Source organism: Ammospiza caudacuta, chromosome 1 (genome assembly GCF_027887145.1).
Source record: "Ammospiza caudacuta isolate bAmmCau1 chromosome 1, bAmmCau1.pri, whole genome shotgun sequence".
In the NCBI taxonomy this organism is placed as follows: domain Eukaryota; kingdom Metazoa; phylum Chordata; class Aves; order Passeriformes; family Passerellidae; genus Ammospiza; species Ammospiza caudacuta.
This window is the reverse complement of record NC_080593.1, coordinates 145,640,060-145,663,613: the sequence shown is the minus strand read 5'-3', so window position 1 is coordinate 145,663,613 and position 23,554 is coordinate 145,640,060. Positions and strand designations below refer to the sequence as shown.

The 23,554-nt window shown below is 37.8% G+C and overlaps 1 protein-coding gene across 2 annotated transcripts in view; it reads left to right on the top strand.

Annotated features, from left to right (window-relative positions):
- ASAP1 (ArfGAP with SH3 domain, ankyrin repeat and PH domain 1) overlaps positions 1-23,554 on the top strand; it is a 142,394-nt gene that overhangs the window by 57,693 nt on the left and 61,147 nt on the right. For both annotated transcript variants that reach the window (XM_058821412.1, XM_058821420.1), the window contains one exon: positions 16,619-16,691. In XM_058821412.1, coding sequence (XP_058677395.1) covers positions 16,619-16,691 — 73 coding nt within the window. The remainder of the gene's footprint in view (positions 1-16,618; positions 16,692-23,554) is intronic.

Here is a 23,554-nt window from a genome sequence, read left to right as displayed (position 1 = left end):
AGCTGCAGTTGACATCACCTTCTGTATTATGTGGCTTTAACTATGATTTCTATTTTGTATATTTTACAAACTGTATGTAACATTGGCATCAAATCAGTCTATTTCTAAATTCTGGAACTCTCCAATTTTGTGATTAACAAGTATTGCCTTTATGATTATTCAGTATATAACTAGAATTTGAACATGTTCCAAATGCAAATGCTTAGAAAAGTAGCTCTTTACTCAATCTTCTATTTATACTCCTCATGTGAAAGAGCTGGAGGTTTTCTTACTTTCTTCCTCAGATTCAGGCAGAATACAAATCAGCAATAGGATTTTTTTGCATCATTGCACACATCTTCCTTTTCTACTGCTCCGTTCTATTTGTGTCCTGCCTTCAGCCCTGCTGCAGCCCTTAGCATTCTGTGCACTGCTGGCTTGCAGGCAGGCAAACAATGCCACATTCATGGAAGCTTTGAAAGCCTGCAGTTGCCAGGTGTAGGGTTTACTCTGTTCTAGCTGCGTGCTGGCAACTTGTAATAAGCCAAGACAAAAATAGAACCCTACAATATTCTCTTGTGAATTCACAAGGAAAGATTTATGGTCACAGGGATGGAAGTACCTTTGCTTGCTCAGCCCATAGCTGTCTCTAACCAAGGTGAGAAATGGATGCTTATAAAAAGGGTGTAGAAGCAGTTTGCAGTGATATTTCTCTTGGTATGCAGTTCCACTGGTTTTTGAGCAAGGATATTTTCAGCTGGAGTTGCATAAAAGCTGTTGTGATTAAACCAAGACCTTCTTATTTAGAGGTAGCATCATGGCCATGTCTTTTACAGTTTCTGTTTTCCCTGCCCTTAATTTAATCCAAATCTGTGATACAAACTGGAATTTTATTGTGTGTTGCCTGGTAGATGCTCACCAAAACTTTTTTGTTTATTTGTTTGTCAAAACATTCTGGGTCATGGTAGATAGTTCTCAAATGCAGCATTACTCATTCTCATTGCAGGAAAGGGCTGAATTTACCATGGCAGGTTTCTCCAGTGTCTGGTGCACCAAGATCCTTTCCAAAAAAGTATATGTATTAAAAAAAAATCTATATTAAAAATGTTAATCTTTAAAGGCTAGGAGCTGACTTAATATAGTCAGTTAATTTTTCTGTAAAGGATTATGGATTTTATTAAAACAAAATGGCTTTCTGGGAAAATATTCTACTCTTAGTCTTTCAATTTAATGCATTAGTTTAGTAACTTTCCATTCACTGCATAAAGACTGGATGTCCTTGAGTCATATAAAAAAGTTAATTAACTTTCACTCTTGGTGTGTATAGGGCAAAAGTTACAGTATCAGACAGCTGTCCTTGTAAAGACTGGCAATAAAAAGGGTTCTTCTTTTCCTGTGACTATAAAGCACTCTCCAGTCTATACATTAAACAATCAGGTTCTGTTCTCTTTTTAGTTTAAAACATACTGTAAAATGTGCCATGGAAATTTGAGCAAATTATATATTTTGCTTTGAGTTTATTAATTTGATTTTGAATGCAGCACATCAATTTGATTTGTAGAATGAGTAATGGTGAAAGGGTATGTACATTTAAAAACCAAAATGTATGAAATGTTTCATTGGTGTGGTGATCATACTTGTTCGGTTAATTCCTTCCTACTTAGTTAGTGTTACACCTTTCACAAAATCTTCCCCCTTCTATGTGTAAATAGCTTTTGGAGCATTTGCAATGATATCTGATTCTCAGATCTGAACAGGAAAAGTTGTCCTAATTTTCTGCAGGACTTTTGTGGGCTTTTTCCCCCATCTTTTTACTTGAGGTTTGACTGTGCTTGGTGTTGTGCATATATAGTTATGTACTGGTGAATTCCTTCTTGTTACAGCTTACATAACAGAAATGCCATCAGTGAGGGGAAGAACAGCTGTGATGGAGTAGTCCAGAAGTTGATAAGACCCTAGGAGCTTTTCTGACATTGCCAGCAGTAGAGGATAGGGGCAGTAGAAGAAAAGGGCAGAGTTGTAGAGATACTTTCTCCAGTATGACCTCCCTGTCTCCAGTAACATGCAGCTCAGGGTATGGCAGAACAAAGGCATTAAATTTATATTTAAAGGCTGTACTGAATTTTTCTTCCACGACTTTACCCATTTTGTCTTCAAGTTTTTGGAATATGTATAATTTTCAAATTCACAGGGAGTTCCACAGCTTACCCTTTGTGGTGCAAAGCACTATACTTTTCCTTCTTTTCTTTTTTTTTTTTTTTTTTGAATTTGCTACCTGCTGGTTTGTTTAAAGTCCTCTGCCCTTTATGTTGGAACAGACTGTGTTCAGCCATTGAATACTGACCCAAATTTGCCATTTGGGATTTTTATAGGCCTGTGAGGCCTGGCAGGGTGCTTGGCCCTCTGTGATGCCATGTGCTCCTCTCCAAAGCTGGACCTTGTGCCTGCTGTGAGTGCTCTGCAGAGATCTGAAGCGCTGTGCTTACTGTCTTGGGTAAGAAGGAGGAATAGGTGAGACTTTTGAAGGAGCTGCCCTGAGAAAGAAAATTCGAGGTGAAGTATTTCCAGAAAAGCTACTGTCAATTTCCCACAGCTTCTGTTGCACCCCTTAGTGTTTTCTTTCTGTTTAGTGCTCTGTTAAGGCCAGCATCTGGCCTGCAGAACTAAATTCCCCGTTATTAAATACCACCCTTCTCTGAGCAAGAAGTGCTGAGAGGAAGTGCTGTCTGCGTGGAATGATGTCTGCTGTGGTGGATAAATGGTCTTATAAAAGCAGCAGGAGGTATTTAAACCAGGTTACCTGACAGTTAATAATACAGAACACTGCAAGTTACATAAAGTGCTTTTCAGATTTTGCTCCACTGATATTGTCAAGTGCAGTAACTCTGTAGCTGCAAATGTAAAACTTCAGACCCTTCTTCAGCCATGGTTTATGCACTTGTGAAGATCATGAGAAAAGGTGTAAGGAACAGCAGTGAGTTGCTGTAGTTTAAAGAGTTGACTAAGTTTCTGAAGGATAGAACCATTTAAAAAGTCAAGAGAAACAATGTGAGATTTAAACAGGAAATCTGTAGATGGAGTCACCCCTGTTTCGGGAAGGAGAAGGTGGAATTTAGCTCTGTACATGGATATTTCTGCCTTCTGACAGAGTTGTTTTGTAAGCATTCTAGTTTTACAGTCTCAAAGTGTATCTTCACAGATCAAAAGTAGGTGGGTTGCAAGGAATGCAGCTCAGATGGAATGGATCCTAATGTTGTTGAAATATCCAATATAATCTGTCTTCTAAGGTCACACGGCAATTTTCATTGAGTCCCAGTGTGGGTAAGGCTGGAAGGGACCACAGTGGGTCTTCTGGTCCAATGTCCCTCCTCAAGCAGCATCATCCCAGAGCACAGGGCACAGGATTGGTCCAGAAGTTTCTTGAAAATCTCCATTAAGGGAGACTCCACACCCTGTCTGGGCAATCTGTGCCAATGCTTGGTCACTGCAGTAAAGAAGTTCTTCCTCATTTTCAGGTAGAACTTCCTGGGCATCAGTTTCTACCCATTGCCTCTTGTCCTATTGCTGGGCACCACTGAGCAGAGCCTGGTTCATCCTCTGACACCTCCCCTTGGATACTGATAGACATTCATGAGGTCCCTTCTCTGTCACCTCTTTTTATGAGGCTGAACAGGCCCAGCTCCCCCAGCCTTTCCTCATAAGAGAGATTCTCCAGTCCCTTAACCATCTTTTTTCCTCCACTGGTCTCAGTCCAGGAGTGTCTGCCTTGTACTGAGGAGCCCAGAGCTGCACAGATCACTCCAGGTGAGGCCTTGCCAGGGCTGAGCAGAGGGGCAGGATCCCCTCTCTGACCTGCAGGCAATGCTCTCCCTGATGCACCCCAGGATATCTTTGGCCTACTTGGCCCCAAAACACACTGATCTGTGTGTGCAGGTTTGCACTTTGTGCATCCTTTGAAGGGGTTGGAGCCACCACGTGTGCAGTTGTGCATCCTCATTTGCAATGACCACAACCCACCAAAAAGGGCAACTTCAACCTGATCTAATTCCTTGACTTTGTGATCACCAGTGTGCTGGTACAAAGAAGGTAATGAGAAGGAGTGGTTGGAAGAGGAGAAACAGGAAAACCATATTTTTCAGGAACTCTGACCACTCTAGCTTTCCACTAAAACCTGCAGGCATTCCTGTTGTCCTGTTGCTTTCAGTCATGAAATACCAGCTGAAATGTGGAATGCTATTGATTACAACCTTCATTTGCTTAACAATTTCATCTTTCCTATCCAAATTTTTATTATATTACTCACCATTTTTCCTATACATTCATTTTATGTTCCAAAGTGAATCTTTTAACCATACACATATATTTGGTGTATATTGTAGGACATCTATTGTATTTTTTTGATACCTGAAACCATTGTTACTTCCTGAGGAAAGGGAGAACAATCCATTTTCATTCATATGCTTCCACTTTAAATTAAGTTACATTTGGAGGTGTTAAATTGCATTTGGAGGTATTAAATTTTCATCAAAAATACTATAAGGAAGCTGCAGAAATGTAAAAATGAAGAAAATGTCAGTCTCACTAAAACTGATCGTGAAATGGTACTAAATGTATTGGTGATAACATTGTGTGTCATGTTGCATAGCATCAGAGTTGGAAGGTGTTTGTCAAGGGAATATACTGTAGCATAAATTTTCTGTTGTGTTCACAGCCTCTTCTTTGCAACTTTGTGAGAGCTACTGTGCTGTTACTTAATTTTAAAATATTGCAGCCTGTTAATCTATTATTTTTCTAGTATCTGGGTCTGTCTTGTTTTTATATAAAATTATTCCTTGATTGTGGAAACCTCTTGATTGTCTTTAAGACTGATGTTGGTTGATATTGACTGAGGTTAATTTTATTCAAGCACTAGCTGCATCCATTAGATTTAGTTAATACAATATTTGGAGTGGACTGAAGTGAATAAATTGTTTTTGCAAACCAAGGTAACTACAAGACAAATGCTATCATTTAATAGTGCTTAGTATTAGTCTCAATTTTGTGCTTGGGGGGGAATGTATAGTTAAAAGGAAAAAATATTTAAAATATTAATAACTTAGTTTCTGATTAAATATACTTCATTATGTAATTATTGTTCTTTTGGATGGATTTCAGATTATGGAATTTTGTGCTATGTTTAAATGTAGCCTATATGTTCTAGTTGCATATTATACAAGCATGAAAAACTACATGGTAAGAATCAACTTTGTCCATGCATTCTTGTTATCCTATGGTAGCAATCCTGGTTTTCATTTGCTTTCCCACATTCCTTTCTCCATTCTGAAACATAAATTATATTCCTTATTTTAAAGAAGGATATTGCCAACCTGTGTTCTTTTGAAGTGACATACATCCTCATCATAGAATCACAGAATGATTTAGTTTGGAAGAGAACTTAAAGATCATCCAGTTCCAGCTCCCTGCCCTGGCCAGGGACACCTCCCACTGAACCAGGTTGCTCAAAGCCCCATCCAGCCTGGCCTTGAGGACTCCCAGAGGTGGAGCACCCATAACCTCTCTGGGCAGCCTGGTCCAGGGCCTCACCACACTCACAGGAAAGAATTTCTTCCTAACATCCAAACTAAATCTACCCTCCTTCAGTTTAAAGCCATTCCCCCTTGTCTTTATCACTCCATATCCTTATAAGAAGTCCCACTCCTCGTCTCTTGTAGCTCTTTAAAGTACTGAAGGTGCTGTAAGGTCACCACAGAGCTTTCTCTTCTCCAGGCTGAGCCACCCCACCTCTCTCAGCCTCCATTACTTAGAATGCTGGTTAGATAAAACAAACCAAATTAAACACAGCAGAGCTTGTTGCACAATTATTTTATATTCATTGTGGGTGTCTAGCACAAGTGTTAGCAAAAGTGTTTTGAGCTTGAGGAAGAGAAGGATGATTGTGTGTTGTCTTCTCTACCTCCATTGAATGTGAACCTTTTTCAAGCCCTGCATATATAGGAAGTTGTGTTCTTTGACTAACTTTTGCGTTTGAATCTGTGGAATGTGAATGCTTTTTGCCTGAGTATTTTAAAGAAAATTGTTGCTAGTGTAATTTAGCTATGTTTAGGATCTTGTCTATGAATTATTATTTGAAGTGTGATATTATTAAAAGAAAATTATAGAATATTCTCCAAGGGCATCTGTTCTCTAATACAGCAATAAAAGAGAAATAGCTTGGGGCTCTTTTTGCAAAACACAATACTAGGTTAAAAAATGCTGTGAAGAAAGTAGCAGTTTGCTTGCAAAGTACTCATAATGTTTCCTAAAATGCTAAAAATTGCTGCCAAATTCTTCTAAGTTTCACTGTGGTTTCAAAACAGTACCTTTTAAATCAGCCCTCTATTTAAAGTGTCCTTGGTATGGAAGGGAAAGTTGTAGATTCTGTGCTGTCCCAATGACTTTGTCAGGTCATATATACAATTTGGGGAATTTCAGGTTACCTTTACGTTGTAGGATTTCAGTGGTGTTAAAATATACTCTTCTTGCACCCTTGGTTGATTGCTGTCACTTATACACTTGTATATGAGTCAGAAATACTTTTTTATGCCTAACCAGTTTGCAAGTGGTCATAATGTGTGCCAGCATTCCCAAAATAAACCTACAGAGTATAATCAAACACAGGTCTTTGCTTTAGTTTTGATATCCCTTCTCATTTCACTTTTTTTACTTGTATATTGAGAAAGCAGATTTTACTCTGGTCTTATGTTGTATATATAATTATTCTGGTAAGTAAACACATACATAATTAAATTATATGTATTACACACATATCTATTCCTTGGTTTTCTTCAGCTTTTATAGCTTTTAGAAGTCTGTAGGTTTTCTGTACCACAATGAAGATGAGATATATATCTTCATTTTCTACTGTGCATTTATGTTATTTTTGCATGTTGATTGAAAGGCAACATAGAAGAAAATAGAAGCTTTGAGATGAGGCTTTTATTAAAATACTGGACTTAGCTATCCTGATTATTGTGTTTCCTTTTCTATAATTTTCCCACTAAATTATATATGTCCAGAGAAATTAATTATATTAAAGAACATAACATGGAAATTAAAAAATTAATGCTTCACATCTAAATTATACTCTTGTGATTTTATCTTTCTTTTTTAAGAGGGTACCTCCAATCCCTCATTTATGCATTTTGTAAAGCTCTAGTCACAGGCTAAGCAGAATTAGAATTAGATTAGAAACACAACTTCTACTGTATGTAGTAAAACTTCTAGTTTTCTAGAATCTTTCTAGATATCCATTTTTAAATTTACCTTAAAAACAGCAAAAAAAATATTAATGTATGCTTATTTTCTAGATTGGTTCTAGATGTGTTTTTATTCCTCTTCCTGTTATTATCCAACAGTGTCATTCTGTGTTATACCCTGTAATGAGGATTGCTTGCTGATGATGCTCTCTTAGCTGGTGATGTGAATGTAGCTCTGAATTTCATAAGTGGTGCTGCTTGAAGGTTTAACATGATGAAAGGTGAAATCTCACCAAGTCTGCCATCATTGCAGTGTCCATAAGCAGAACAAAACTGGACCATAACAGTGTCTCATCATGTTGTAGTAGTCTTCAAGGTCTGTGTTATACTCGAAATCCTATTTATTTTTTTTTTTTTAATTAACCTAATAAACCCTTGAAAACTGCAGCCTGGAAAACATAGACACGATTTTAATTTTATTTTTTTTTTTTAAGAAACAGTATTAGTATGTTAATATACTCACTTTTTTTCTCTGAATGGAATAATTCTGAAATGGAATATTGCAGTCATCCATCAATGTATGCATTTAAATATTTGTTCAGGAGTTAGGAGGAGAAGTAGCATGAGTTGTTCCTGTTCTCAAGTAAGAGATCACGTCTGTTCCCTCAACTTAGCCACGACAATTTTTTTTTCTTAAAAAGATTTCTGATGGTAGTAGTAATGGTGGAATGGTGGTAGAAGGTCCCAACAATGCCACTCAGGGTTGGAGTTTATGGGGCCATGAGATGTGAGTGTGCTGAGTGCCTGCAGCACCATGGAGAGGCTGCATTTATTCCTCAGTGTCACTTTTGACTTTTGTAGCATTCACAGAAACTGTGGACAATGTTTGTAGAGTTTTTCTGCCAGGAAGAATAACTAGTCCTGATCAAGTAGTGCCTGAGTAGAAAGTGCCTGTGAGTTACTGGGATAACAGTTTAAATGCAGAGCCTGCTGCAAAATATTTTGTGGTTTCAGAAAAAAGAAGGAAAAGAGTTAAATGGGGACAAAAATATTTTATAGTATTTAATTCTGGTGCTGCAACCAAAGAGCTGTCCTGTTAGTAAAATTTACAGTCTGGTATAGTGAGGAGAGCAATTTTCTAGAGACTTCTGTACTTTTTTCCACTTCAAGTTGCTAAGAATCACATTTTTAATAACCCAATATTTGTTAGCACATTTGTTGTATGTAGTTGTGTTTATGCTGTTTATATGTCATCTTCTCCTCATTTTGTTTCCTTTTGAAAGACCTTGCCTCAAATATTCACTATCTTCTGATGAGTTTATTGTTTGATTGTTCTCAAAAATACATCATCTTGTTCTATCTTTTTTGGGTGTGTTAGTGTGTAGATATGTCTCTTGCATATAAGCTTTTTGTTAAATGAAAATGTCACTTTATAATGTCTTGGGTAAATGACAAAAACTTCAATGAATTATGCTGAAAAAAAAAGAATTTTGTAGGGTAGTATTTGGTAGCCAATACTCACACCCAAATCAATGTATTTCCCCTAGTTTTTGTAAAAAAGTATAAGGAGAGGTTTGCAAGAATGCAGGGAAAGAAGAGGCTTTTGTTATTTTAGGATCATTCCCTTTGTGCTTTTAAAACAGTACTTAATAGATTGCTGACATGGACAAGAAGAATCAAGTCACAGGAAAAAAGACTGACAATATCCATGGCTCTAGCCACGGCTCTAGAAAAGCAGAGTGCAGCAGCACTCGTTATTTTAAACACAGGAACATTTATAATGTAGGAAGGTTCTTGGGTGATGTGCTGTGCAGCCTTAGTGCTGGCAAAGCCCTGTGTGCAGCCTGGGCATTGGGGACAGTGGCATCTTCAGGGGCTGGGAGCCTGGCTGTGGGTGTGCTGGTTTCTGAGCTGTAGCCATCTTTTATCCCAGCAGTCATGCCAATATGTTTATCCAGCTGCTGGGGTGTGAAATAGGTAAAGTTGTGCTGCAGTTTCATTTAATCTGGGAAGGTTTTTTTTCACTCGTTTTGCCATTCTAGATTTCTGTACTATTCAGCTTCAGTACTGCTGATTGAAGTGGGTTTGTATGTTGTGAATGATAACTGTTCCAGCAGCTCTAGCTGGCTCAAGGTGTGTTGTTGCCAGTATAAAGATAAGAATATTGTCACTAAGTAGCTGTGGATGTCCCATTGTGTCCAGAGAAGCAGTGGATGCCCCGTCCCTGGAAGATTTCAATGCCAGTTTGGATGGGACTTTGAGCAATTTGTTCTAGGGAAAGGTGTCCCTTCCCATGTCAGGAGCATTGGAACTAGATGATGTTTTCCAACTCAAACTGTTCTCTGATTTTCTGATATTTATCACCAAGATTAGTTTCTACCCAGTGAAGCTGGTTTAGAGCCTGTGGGAGAAACTGTCACTGGATGGTTTCAAGTGTTGTCACTAATTGTGGGCTTTTCAGCATCTCCTACACGACAAAAATTAAAGAATAAATCTGATCAGTGTACTCAACATTCCTGGAAACAAATGCCTTAGCTTATTTTTCAGATATCTCTAAATGTACCTTGTGCACAAAATAAGTCAGACCCAGAAGTATTGATGTAACTCAACTGAGAAACTAGAAGAAAGAAATTGCCCAAAATATTGTTAAGCTTTCCCAGGTGTGTCAGAGTGTGCACAAAATCCAACATCCACACCGTGGTCATTAGAAAAAGTGTGCTGCTAACTTCATTTAATGCAGGAGTGATCATACATAGATATTGACTAGTGTCTTGCTCTTGCAGCAAAGGCTGCTGGGTAGAAGTGTGGTTGCAAAGAAGGATCCAGTTGTTAAACAAATTACAATTAGCAATATTGTGCTTTTCTAAGCAATATCAACTGTGCTTCCATTTGAGTAATACTTGGAGAATCATTAAGTGGCTAACAGTTCTGCAGCTCTTTTAAGAGCCCACACAAATGAGCTGGCTCATCTGTTGTGACCTTCACAGCTCTGGAGGTTGGTGATTTTTGTCACATATGTGGAGTTTGGAGAGACTGTTGCATTGCATCAGACCATGTAGCTAAGAGCAGATGTGAGGAAAGTTCAACTGATGGGATCTATGTTAAATTTTGACATTACCTGAAAAAATACTTCTGGGAAAATGTATTTACTCAGTTTGATCCCTGAATGCTTTTTTCATTAGGTTATGCTTAAAACAGTTGAAGCTTAAAATTTTCAGAGAAAAGACAAGGTTTTAAAAATGATGTTATTTTAATTGGTATTCTATTAGAAGCAGCTGGGAAATGGTGGTGTATGAAATGATGCTGGCATCAGTTACCACAGTGATAAGTGCTTGTTGATGTGTTATTTTGGTTTGCTTCTTCTCACTGGCACCCTTTGGGGTTTTCTGAAGTAGTTCAGGACAAGTTCAAGCTGGACCTTTGTATATCTACCTTTTACACAAAGAGGTTTTCTCTAGAAAATTCTTAACACTTGAACACCCTTATTTTTGTCATGTAGACATGTGCTGAGACCAACAATTGGAAACAATTTTCATTCTGGTGACTCTCAGGAACAGTATAAATTGAGTGGAGAGGGAAGGACAGGAAGGGTGGTTTGAGTCAATTCTCTGTGCTCAGAATTAAGTGGGTTTGGAATTCTGCTCATTTCTGAGTGAGTGAGCTACAGGAGACCAACACTTGATGCTAATCTTCTCTTTTGGTTCTGTTTCACTGTGGCAATTATAGGGGTTTGTGTTGTTGCAATTTCAGTGGCATGCAATAACTTAGTAGCTGTCTAGTCTGTGTTTATTGTATTTCCAATAAAGTCTGGACTTTATTGTGAGGAAAGCTGATACTGCTGCTGCACAGCCATGACTTTGTAAGGTGCTATTTCTCTACTTCATTCCATGGGTCCTGTAACTGGGACTGGAGCAGAGGGCAAGCATGTTTTATAGGATAGCCAGCAGTAACTTCTCTGCCAGGGTTAGAGAAGTGTGTAAATTGGTAAGTGAAAGGTTTACTACTTTTTAGTCCCTTGAAGCTAGTAAAGCATCTGTGTGTGTTTCATGAAATAATTGTTCTTGTGTCTGACAATACAGGCGCATGACTACCAAGCATTCATTACACCTATTTGTGTGTATAACCTCAAATATTTTTATATTTCACATGGATTACTTTTTCAATATAAGAAAATAATTTCTTAAAATACATGGAGAGAGAAGTTTTTTGTGATAAGTACATAGGTTGTGCATGCTCTAATCCCCTTCAAGGTTTTGTCATTGATTTGTCTTGTGCAAAATATTGGAATGGTTTAAAATATTTCTTCTCTGGTATGTTATTTTTGTGGATGGATTCTAGTAGTGGTAGGATATGGAATCTTTTAGGGCAAATCTCCTACAAATGGTGTGAATTTCTAAACTTTCTCTGATATAAGCATGAGTGGTTTGTTCCAGTGGGAACATGCATCTCCTTCAGATAATAATATACTGACATATTAATGTGATAGTCAGTGTCTTGAGCCACTTTTTTCTTTTGTTGTTGTTAGGCTGACACAGAAATTAGTGGGTTTTTTTTACCCCTCTTCAAATTGCAAAGGTTTGCAAGGTACACAAAATGTATTTGATGTTTTAGTACTCTAATGGTCTCAATGGGCAGTAGCATCCTTTGTGCAAATGTGTGCCTTTGGATTGGTGTTGATTTCTAGAAAAGCTGAATTTAATATGTGTGCAAAGCACTTTGGTGATTGGTTTCTGGACAGTAGTTTTATGTTAATATAGAAATAAAGGTTTATGTGCTGTTTAAACCATGATTTTCATTTGTACCAATAAGTACCTCAAATATTCAAAATATGGTTTACAGTATGTAGACTTTTGTGTACAGACACATCAGGACAAATATAGAATCACAGAGTGGTTTGTGTTGCAAGGGACCTTAAAGTTCATCGAGTTCCAACCTCCCTGCCATGAGCAGGGACATTCACTAATACACTCTAATATGTATTTATACACACACATGCCCATAAATAATACATATCTGTACAGAATAAAAAGACACAAGGTTTTAAAGAAACAATTAGTGGTTTATCTAAATGTGAACCTGACAGTTTTTACTACCTCAGAGACAGATGGCAAACCAGAATTTACCACTTTCCACGCTGTACTGTAGAATAATTTCTGGTTTAAAATTTATAGACTATTAAATCAGAGCATGGTCCCAAAATAGAAATACCTCTCACTGAGAAGAGATCAGGCTCTTGAGGGTTGAGGGGAGGCAAGGCAGTGTCTGTTAATGTGAACAGCAGTGGAAAATGTGTAGCAGAGAGGATTGGTGTGGGTTAGGGAATGTCAGCATATACCTCTCCTGACCTGGCCCTGTTCTGTGTGCTGTGGCAGGCTGGTAAAAGTGCCCATGCTGCTTCCCAGTGATCTCCATCAATCCACTGGAGAGCTCACCTTGTCTCCAGCCCAAAGTTAATTTGGTTTTATATCCTCAGGTGGACAAGTTTTCCACTGTGAATGTACATGTTAGGAGGGAGGAGGTGCCTTCTCTGAATGTGCAATGGTAGCTAAGTACAGATGTCTGTCAGTGTGCACTGCAGTGATGGAAGGTGGGCTAAAAAGGAGCTTTCACAGGGCTGTTGGGAGCACTGCAGCTCCTGAGCTGGGGCTGGTGTAGCCAACAGGAGTGCCCTGGGGTCAGGGAGCAGAGACAATGCTTTCTTCAGCAGGGCAGATTGGAACAAAGTTGGTGGCTTGAAATGGCAGGCTGGGTTCAAAGCACCCATATTATAGCAGAAAGGAGAAATTATATCTGGAGTAACTATGTGGGGAATTCTGCACTGATTAGTTAGAAGAGATGATGTTGAATGATCAGGAGATTTTCTTCTTCAGCATAAGCTTCAATATAAGTGAATGCAGCAACCTGAAACCTCAACAAAGCCAGAGAATCCACTGAGAATGACGAGCAGGGAGCTTTCCTTGTTTCATTCTACTTAAGCAGATTAAATATGGTGGTTGTTTTGTGTTCTTTCTCAAATTTTTCCCCTTTTTTTTTTTTTTTGAAACTGATTTTGCATTATTTTGATCTTGTCTCCAAAATGGGCATTTTCAAGAATAAAGCTTTGTTTAGCTAATAAGGTAGTAAATCTGTGGTATGGGTACCTTTAAATGATTCATCTTTGCAAAATGCATAAGAGGGTAAGAAAATGTTCTTCTGTTGAATTTAAAAAGGCCTCCTGCAAGATGGTTTTATGGAAATGAAGAAAGAAGCATTTGTTAGGAGTGGGTGGTGGTAAGGAAGAGTTCAGTAGGTAGGAAGGAGTGCCACTGAATACCCAGAGATTGTCACAGAAACTCCTTGGCTCCCTAAGACACTGAAATTTCCACTTATATAAATGTATGCCACTTTTAATGGAAGATCACATTTTGTGTCTTCAATGATAGCAGTTAAAGTGTTTAGTATTCTAAATACTCAAAATAAAAATTAATGGATACTGCAAAAGCTCATTTTCACCTAGCAAGAGAAAGCAAGGCTGTTCCTGTCTAAGATGCAGAGAAGGTAATATTACTCTGGAATAATAATTGAATTGAGCATTGAGTGCAACTTAATTAGTTTGCAGCAGAGTGCACCTAAAAATTACAAGGAAAAGACATCTAAGAGGAATGTAATATATTTGGAAACAATCTATCTCCAGTTATATAAAATAAACAAAACAAAATCAAACAACCAAAAAACCTCAACACCCAAAAGCACCTAAGCAACCCTAGATAACAGGTTTTTTTGTACTTGGTATGTAAGTGTGCTTTATTTATAGTTTTGGACTATGGAGAAGTAGTTCATGTAAAAATTGTATTTGCAAGTATAAAAATACAAAATTGGCCTGTGATGTCATTTTCACTTAGATCACTGGCTCCTTCAGGCTGTGGATGTCATCTTTGTATATTGCTTTACTCAGTGATTCCTCTTTTAAAATAATGAATGTTCCCTTTCCTCCTGCTCTCACATTAGTGATTGCATCTAATTCAATACCAAATCCAATTTAGAAAATTTTTCTAGTCTGCTTGTCATAGTCTTTTAGATTAATAACTTCAGGAAAAAGTTTCCTGGGGATTTTGTATTTGTTTCTTTCTCCTGAGTGTCCAATTTGCTTCAGTACCGGACCTTAGTGCAAAGTTTTATCTCTCAATCTCATCAATGTTAACCATTGTCTTTCTTTCAAAATATTGGTTTCAAATTCTTATCTTGTGTTCAAACTCTCAGTAGACAAATGAGTCATTATTTTTTTCTGGTCATTGAAGATAGAAAGAACTTCAGTAGAAATGTATGACAGCAACTGCCTGACGTAGAGGCAGGCAGGAGCAAAAGCTTTTGACAGCATTTGCAAAGGAATCAAAGAGAAGCACTTGCTGTGCACTGTCTTGGAAAGGAACACTGAGTTCCCAATATTTTATTACATTTAAAAATGGTAGCTTTTCCTGGCAAGATGTAAGTCAAATCAAACCCACTATTTTAGTGAGGAGCAAAAGAAGTAACAATGTTTGCAGTTCTTAATGTTTTAATCCATTGTTCTGCTGTAAATGGAAAAAAAATCCTAGAGATAAATAGCCTCAGAAGGCATTTTTACAGCTTTTGTGGTTCCAAACGTTCTAGTTTTAGCTGCCACAGGAATGATTGCATGATCTAAGAAAATGGTTGTTTCCAGTTAAGGAACAGAAACATTCCATTTTTTATTACAGATAATCATGTGTTTTTCAGCTATAACATTTTGCATGGTTAAAATTGGGCTACTCAAAACAGAACCATTATATATTAATTGGTTTCTCTCTGTATGGATTCCTACTGGAAGTGTTCACACAGAGGAGCTCTCAGTGTTTGGAACTCACTGAAGAGCAGAACCCTCACATTTACCTGTCTCCAGTGCTTAATGCTGTAGTTGACCTGGAGCTCCCCATGTGGTTTTCTGGAGCTTCTTGATGCCCAGTGGAATATCCTTCAATTATAGAATCGTATAATGTCTTGGGTTGGAAGAAAAACTAAATATCATCTAGTTCCTATGTCCTTGCCATGGGCAAGAGCACCTTCCAGTAGACCAGGTTGTTCAAAGCCTCATCCAGGCCTTGAAGACTTCTAGGGATGGAGTAATCACAACTTCTCTGGGTAACCTGTGCCAGTCCCTCACAACCCTCACAGTAAAGAATCTCTACCTAATATCTGATTTCAGCCTACTCAGTTTCAAGCCATTCACCCTTCTCCTATCACTCTATGCCCTTATAAAAACCTCCTTCTCCAGCTGTTTTGCAGACCCCATTTTTCAGATATTGGAAGGTGCTATGAGGTTTTCTAAGGCTTTTACTGTCAAAACCATCTCAGATTTGGCAGTGGAAGCTCTGCTTATGGGGTGTTTTCACTCAGTGTTGCTGGTGATGTCCCTCTGTAGGAGTGGCTGACTTTGTGCCTTGTTCTGCCAGGCTTCAGACCCCCAGGAGCTCCAGAGTTTAAACTTTTGGATAACAGGGCTGTGCAAGGGTCTCTGCAGTGTGACTGGTGTGGTCTCTACCAGGCCCCATGCTCAGTTGTGCTGCTGTCCTGACAGTGGTTCTGAGTAAAAGGTCTGCAGTGATTTGGAAGTGAATATAATATGGCAAACACTGCCATACTGCAAACACTAATCTAACATTACCTAGGTGATGGGAAATTGCCTGTGATCTAAATGGGAAAAAATATAGCACACTATTTAAACATTTCTGTGTATGATTGGAAATCTAATCCTCAATTCATCATTACTTAATAACATTTTATACTGGATTTTGGAACTATTGCAGAAAATTTGAAGTTCTTAAAGATGTAGTCCTGAAAATGTATATTTGAATATTATTATTATTAGTCCTTCAGTCACATTATGTTGCACAAAATCAGGTGTTATTCCTTTATTTTGATTTACTGCTTTTCATCTGATGTACTTTTAGAGTTATGTTGTGAAATTTGGTGCAAGGGATAGTGTTGTGATCTGTGTCTACAAACACTATTACTGTAGGAGAGCCACAGATGTTAACAAGCAATTTAGTTGTAGTAGAAACCATAGGGCTAGTGTAGAAGCATCTGCTATTTCTTTTTTTGGGTTTTTTTCCAAAATCTAATGCAATTGAATAAAGGCTTTGTCCTTTGCAAAACTAAAATGGTGGTTTTCTTCTAGTGCTGTCAGTACTGTTCTGCTCTGTTGTCAGAGCATTTTCAGTTCAATTCTTTAATTCATCCTGAAGGGGTTGAATGACCCCAGACTTTCCCACAGGCTGAATCAGTTGTACCTGCAGCTTTTTCCAGCCTGTGAAACTACTTGTTTTGTTGGTTTCTGTTTAGTTGTTAAAGTATATTCTGGCAATCAATGAAGTAAATATTTAAAGTTTGTTTATTTCTTGTTATTGTAGGCATTGGATCAAGACAGAACTGCACTACAGAAGGTGAAAAAATCTGTGAAAGCAATATATAGTTCGGGGCAAGGTAAGACATTGTTTTCAATTTTACAAGAGCCAAAGCATTTAATTTCAAGTTGAGATGTCTTGCAGTTCATCCTGTTGACATGTATAGCATAAGAAAAGCCTATCTATTTAGGAGTGTTTGGACTTCAAAATTTTCTTTCTTTACTTCTGCTTATACATCAGATAATTGAGCTCTCCAGTTCTTTTACCCTCATATTCCTTCTCAATGGCCTCTGGGAGAATCCCACGGGTAAATTTTCTTGCTGTCATAATATTTCAAGCATTTACCTTTAATTAGAGCAATGACAAAAAAAGTGTTCTCAAATGAATTTTTAGAAAGCACTTAGAAGTGAAATAAGATTTAGAACTTGTTTAAAAGTTTTAAAAGTAAATAAAAAGAAATATCTGGTTTTGTTTTGTCAACATTTGCTCTCCCTTCATAATGTGTTTTTCTTCTTGCCTAAAATCAAAATTATGTATTTTCCCTTCTTACCTGAAATAGTATAGTTATATAATTGTTTTGCTTGCTTGAAGACACTGTTGATGTTTTGCTGGGACTATAATAGTTACTTTGATGGGAGTTTATTTGGTTAGAATATGAATTGATAATCAGTTTGAGTGCAGTAACAAATGGTGATCAAACACATCAATACACAGATTTGGTTTTAAAACTCTAATGCTTCTACCTCTTCTTAAGTTCTAAAAACGGTGCCAAAGGAAGCTGGAAAACAGAGCTGTGGACTTGCCAATAACCTTCTGACTGTAAATACATGATTTTAGAAAATCCCAGTTCCAGTTTCCTAACAATAATACTAATCAGTTTAGCAAATATTTTGCTATACAGAGCTACTTGTGAGTGCTCTTAGTTTATGGAAGTATCTGGATTTTTAATATCTTGTAAATTCTTAACTATTCTCATTTGCCAATCACTGATGTTGGTTTGCCAGCACCATGCTTTAATTAAGCTGTAATTTCAATTGTTGATGAATGTTTCCCAATAGTCTGTGAAGCCTGATGTAAAGTGAGAATAGTATTTGGTGCAAGTGTAGTTCAATGCTTTTAGAAGTATTCAGATGCTCCAGTAAGCTTTTCTATTTGACAGTACTTACTTAAACAGAGTTTTGAAAACTGAGTTTCAAAACTGATGAAAAGTGTAGAACACATTCAAGGTGTTTCTGCCTTGTTTAAGACAATAACATCAATACCTATCATTTGAATCTTGGGATAAAAATAATGTGGTTGTTAAGGCCTATAAGTAAAGCAGTACTATATGATGAATTAGTTGCATTGAATAAAAGCAATAGAAGGTGGATTAATGGCTTTCATTGGGTGCTCTGCACTTAAAAAGGAGCAGAGATGGGTAGCTGGTTTTTAATTTATTTGGGGTTTTTTACCTTTTAAATTGGTTTTTTTTATCAAGCTTTGTTTCAAAGGTACAAGTTAGTAAGAATTCTTTTGGCTCAAGAAAGCCAAAGCTTTATACACAATCCTCTGGCTCCCTCTTCAGAGTGCTGCTGTCATAGGCACTACAATGAAAAGCTGTGTGCAGGAGGCAGTTCAGGCAGTGACTGATAAACTGGGATCAGTAAAGCCAAGACCAAAAACATGTTGCACATGTGAAGCATTATAAAAATAAATGTGAAGTGAATCAAAACTCAACCTCATTTTGTCTCCTTGTACAAGGAAAATTGCTGAACTAGCTATTTTCTTGTGCTCCAGTGATAAAAATGGATTTCGTTGATACTTAAGTGAAGCATTCCAGAAACAGCTGTAAAAAGAATTGGGGTTTATCAGTTCAAGAAAGTATTATGTGGCTATTTTTATTTATCAAAAGAAAGCCTCTGACTACATTTTGAGAACCCAGAATTGGAATTTTGTTTTACAAATTTATTTGTTTGCTACCATATTTAATTTACTAAAGTAGGAAAAGGTTTTGTAGTACTCCTTTGCTTCAAAATCTCCTTTGAGAACTCCAGCTGGACTGGTGAGAAAGAGTTATTCAGGGACAATAGAAATTCTTTTTTCAGTTCAGTAATCCAATTCATACTCTACCAAAAGCCATAGCTAGTTTTTTGGGTTGTAGTGGTTTTGGGTTGCTGGGGTTGTTTCTGTTTCTTTGGGGGTTTTTTTGTTGTTTCTTTGGGTTGTTTTTATGTCTTTGGTTTTGCGGGGTTTTTTTTTTTGCTTGTTTGTTTTTTGTGGACTTTTTTTGTTCCTTTGGGGGTTTTTTTGTTTCTTTTGGATTTTTATTGGTTTGGTTTTGTGGGGAGATTTTTTTTGAGGGGGATTATTTTGTTTGGGTTGAGGGGTTTCTTTTGGTGTTTAGGGTGGTTGTTGTTGTTGTTGTTTTGGTTGGTTTGGTTTAGGTCTTCTTGTTTTCTTTGTCTTTTTTTTTTTTCCTGAGTAACGTTTGACTAGTGACAGTGACACAGGGCAGTGTCTCATACAGAATTCTTCAGGAGGGCTGAACCTTATGGTGTGTTGATTTGTTCCTCTCCAGTGCTGAATTATCAACCACAACAGTCTCTGGTCTGTTACCAAGAGCTTTAACATCACCCAAATACTTTCTGCTCTTCCTGTACTTCCCTCACCCATTTGTCATATTTACCGTTAGAGCTACTACTGTGGAAATTAAAATAAACCAACACAAGAGTATAGAAAACCCTTAGAAATGTCCCTTCCCTATTTTCATTTCTGAAAGGGTTATATGGGAAAGGACTGTTCATGGAATCCAGTGAGACAGACAGACACCTCCTTCTCACCCCCTGCTCCCTCTCAGGCTTGCTGTCTTCTGGCATGATCAATTGGGTCTGTAACTAGGAGCCCTTCTTATGGCAGGAGTCCTGAACTTCATGGAGGATCTGTTCTGGCTTCCTTTCCTGTAAGGTTTGGATTCAATTGTAACAGCAGTAGATGGCACAATTATTTTTGCTGTAGGTTTTTCAATAGCTCTTTTCCATTATTTCCCTGGGATAACTCCCAAATATAATCAAAAGAGTTTACACAATGGAGAAATAAAAACATAAAATCCATACAAGACCAAAGGTACTGAGATAAATCAGCAATCCTCATGGTCTCCCACAGTGCTCAACAACAGATGCTTGAGGAAGAAGAAAAATGGTTCAAAGATGGAGTGTATTTTAAGTACTTTGTTTATCACTTTCTCAGCTCACACTGACATGAAGGCCAGGAATTACCTTGAGTCAGAAATTATATTTGATGTTTGATACTTCTTAATGGACTTCTGCCACCTATTTTGTCCAAGGAATTTGAATTAATGTCAATCTTTATCATTCACAGTCCTGCATCAATCTAGTTAAATTCTCCTGAGCAAAATTTCCAAATGCATGTTCATGTTCTTCAGACCTTAAGTCACCTGAGGAGGAGAGTGTCCCTGCCCATGTCTCAAATGGGCATTGGCCTCAAATCCATTAAAATTACTCATCTGATATGAAATTGAGGGAGCTTTGCATGTTCTCGGCATGAAAGTTTGTAAGAGGCTTTGAAGTGCCAAGGCTTGCTAGAGTAGAGCCAGAGTTGTTTTTGGTGAATGAATCCAAACTTTGTTCTGTGGACCATTCTGTATCTTGAAATAGGTTTGAGTTGTTTCTGTTATTACTCACAGTATCTCTCTTCTAATACCATCACATTTAATCATCTTCACTTTCTCCAAAATGGAATCATAGACTTCCTTTTCTAAAATAGATAAGAGGAGAAGTGAATTTTGGGCAGCAGGGACAGGAACTGCACACAATATTAAGGGTTTAAGCCTAATATAGCAATATTTTGATATTGCATGCTGTGTTTCTTCAACTGTTAGATTTGGTATAAGCCCTCTGAAGCGGAATAGAAAGAAAACTCTTCCATGAGAGCTTCTTCAAACATGTCAGTGATGAACAGAGATGCAAAAAGAAGTAATTTACTTTTCTGGGCTGCCTTATCTCTCAGTGCTCTTGTACTGTGATGATCTAGAGAACCTTGCAAACACAGTGAGATGTTTCTTGCTCTGAAATATGGAAAGAGGCTTTTATTACTTTTCCCTTGAGCAATCTCATTCCAGAAGGCGTTATTGTTATCAAGTTCAGACAATTGTATGGTGGTCAAATAATTTTTTTCTATGATTTTTTCATTATATTTCAACTTGTGAAGAATGAAATGAGAAAGGGTGTTTTTTATTTTAAATAAAATTTCTGCCATCCTTTTTAACCTTGCTAACTTTCTTGCTTTTCTAAAGCCTTTCTGAGTCATCTTTCATTCATAAATGCATGTTGGCTCTGACTTTGTTTATTTTTCCTCTCGCTATCCATGGAACAAAGCTGTTTTAAAAGAAGCTTAAAAATAGTTTAGAGTTGATCAAAATTCTGAAATAATATTTTTATTTTTGTTAACCACAAATGCAGAATTAATTCTTATTAATTTAGACATTCTTCAGGTTTCTTTGGGCATAATCAATGACAAAAGTAGTGTTTTTTCTTCTGTAAACTATTTAATTTTTCTGTGCTTGTGTTTTTCAGTGTTTGCAGAATAATATATTCGAACAAAACTGTTGTAGAGGAAGGAAATTTTAAGCCTTTAATTTCAGTGATGTGTTTTGTAGGTCCAGCAAATAAAGGCTATCCTTTAACCTCTCTTCACAGAATTTGTACTTCTGTACCCTTCCTTAATATGCACGAGTAGTCAGAAATCTCACTAGGCTCAGAGGCATGTGCTAAAATTCTGATAATTTTGGGGTGGAAAATAAGCATAGCATTTAATGAATGCTGTGGGTTCTAGTGAAAGAGTACAAATTCTGTCAATCTCATTTAAGTATTTTCTGTTCATCCTGGGAATAGTTTCCCACTGGGTCACTCTAGGCATGGAGAGCTGCAGGTGACTGCCTGGGAGTGCAGTGCAAGGTGGGGTTGAGCCCTGGGAGTCCTCCAGAGCTCTGTGCTCCCTGCTTCTGGAAGTGCTGCTGTGCAGCCAAGGGCAGCTGAGAGCTGCCACTCCTCCCTGAGCTGCTTGGATCTGCATCTCCAGGGCATTCCTGTTATTTCCTCTGAACATTTCCCCAAAATACATGTTAGAGCTCAGACATAAGGGATGCCACAGCGTTACTGTGCACTGGGAGCTGCGAGGATTTTCTCAGACCAAAGGGAAATTCTGTGAATGTTGCCAGGGTTGAAGGTGTGGGTTGTGGAGGAGATGCACTGCTTTCATTCAGCTCAGAAAGTGCCACTGCTGTGTCCAGATGTGCTGCTTTACTCCACATCTGCCACACTCTGGTGGCATTCTCAGCATGGGCTCAGGGGCTGGGGGCCTTGCCAGCTCCCACTGGGAAGGGAGTGAGTGAGACCCCTCTGGAGGGAGCTGTGTTTGTCAGTGGGTGCAGAGTCCCTGCTCAGTGTTCCATGATTCCCTCTGAAGGGAGCTGTGTGTGTCAGTGGGTGCAGAGTCCCTGCAGTGTTCCATGATTCTGGCACGCCTCAGGGAGCTGCTGAAGGAGCAGGATGTCTGCCTGGGGAAGCTGTTCTATTTTCATCCCAGTGCTGAGCATTGCTTACAGTATTGGAAAGGCATGATTCAGTTCTGGAAGACAAATCTTATTCCCTGTATGTGCTGCTGTCAGTGATCCTGTCTCACTCTTAGGGTTATTGAAGTCTTGTATGAGTACTTGTATGAAGGAAAGTAAATATTGTCATGCCTATTAGAGCTTTCTGTATGCAAAGGAAATTCTGTTAGGACATTCAGAAGTAATTTCTGAGTGCATGAGGCACCTAGAGTGAGATCAAAGAATGCTCTTTGCTCTAAGCATGCCAGGTTTCACATTCCATATTTTAGTGTAGGCTACATTGCAGATTTAATTTTTCAGCTATGTGCATTTATAGTTGAGTAGGGAATTTCCTTGCCTTTTTAATAGAAAATATTTAATCTCCTTTTGCAAGATTTGCACTGATACTTATGTAGAAATTGAAAATTTCTTATTCTTGCAGAATACTTGCGTTTTGTGTGGCAATTACAGAAGCAAGTATAGGAGTATTCCTTTTACTTCACCATCAAAACTTCATTTCTAGATTTAGGTGATTTGTAGTCTGGGATTCTTGAGAATTTCCTCTATATTGTTCTAGGACAATGGTCTGCTTCCTGCTTCCTCTTTCTGACTGGGAATTTCTTTTGCCTTTCTACAGATAAAGGAAAAAAGCTTCTTCAGCTCTTTTTCACTCTCTTTTGAAATCATTTTTTAAAATGCTGTATGAAACAACACAGTGCTTAAAATCAAAATGCTGGGAAATACTGGGATGGAAAAAGTGCTTCACAAGCAAGGATGGGGATTCCATGATCTAGCAGGGCTCTTTCTGACCTTCCCTTATCCTTGCTTTTCCTTCAGCACAGCTGGATATGCTATGCTTGAGCTTTACTCAGTTAGAGCTTAAGCTAAAGCTCCTTCATAGATAAAGTCCTCTGTGTGTATTTGTGCAAAAGCTTTTACATCAAAACAAAATGCATATTTTATTGTTATGTAGTGGTTTCCTTGAGTTCAGTGCTAAGCTATTTCATTAAAACTGTATGCTTTTGGAACAGTTTTCTTAAAAACATATGGCTTGAATTGCAATTCTGTATTAACATATGATTAAATATTTGGCCTCTTGAAAACCTCGGTATTAATGTCTGATTTTTTAGAATGTGACTGATGTGATGTGTGAGCTTTGGTGCTTGGTATTGCTAAATAAGGATTGTACTTTTTTAACAGGTTTTGACATTTTTTTGTTGGAGCTTTGGTGCACTGTTGTTTGAGTATCTGCAATACCTTAGAAGAGTTAACTGTTTAACTCCTCATCAGCTATTTGTTAATGCCCAAATAGATTTGTGCATTGTGAGACATTATTTATGAGACATTATTAATGG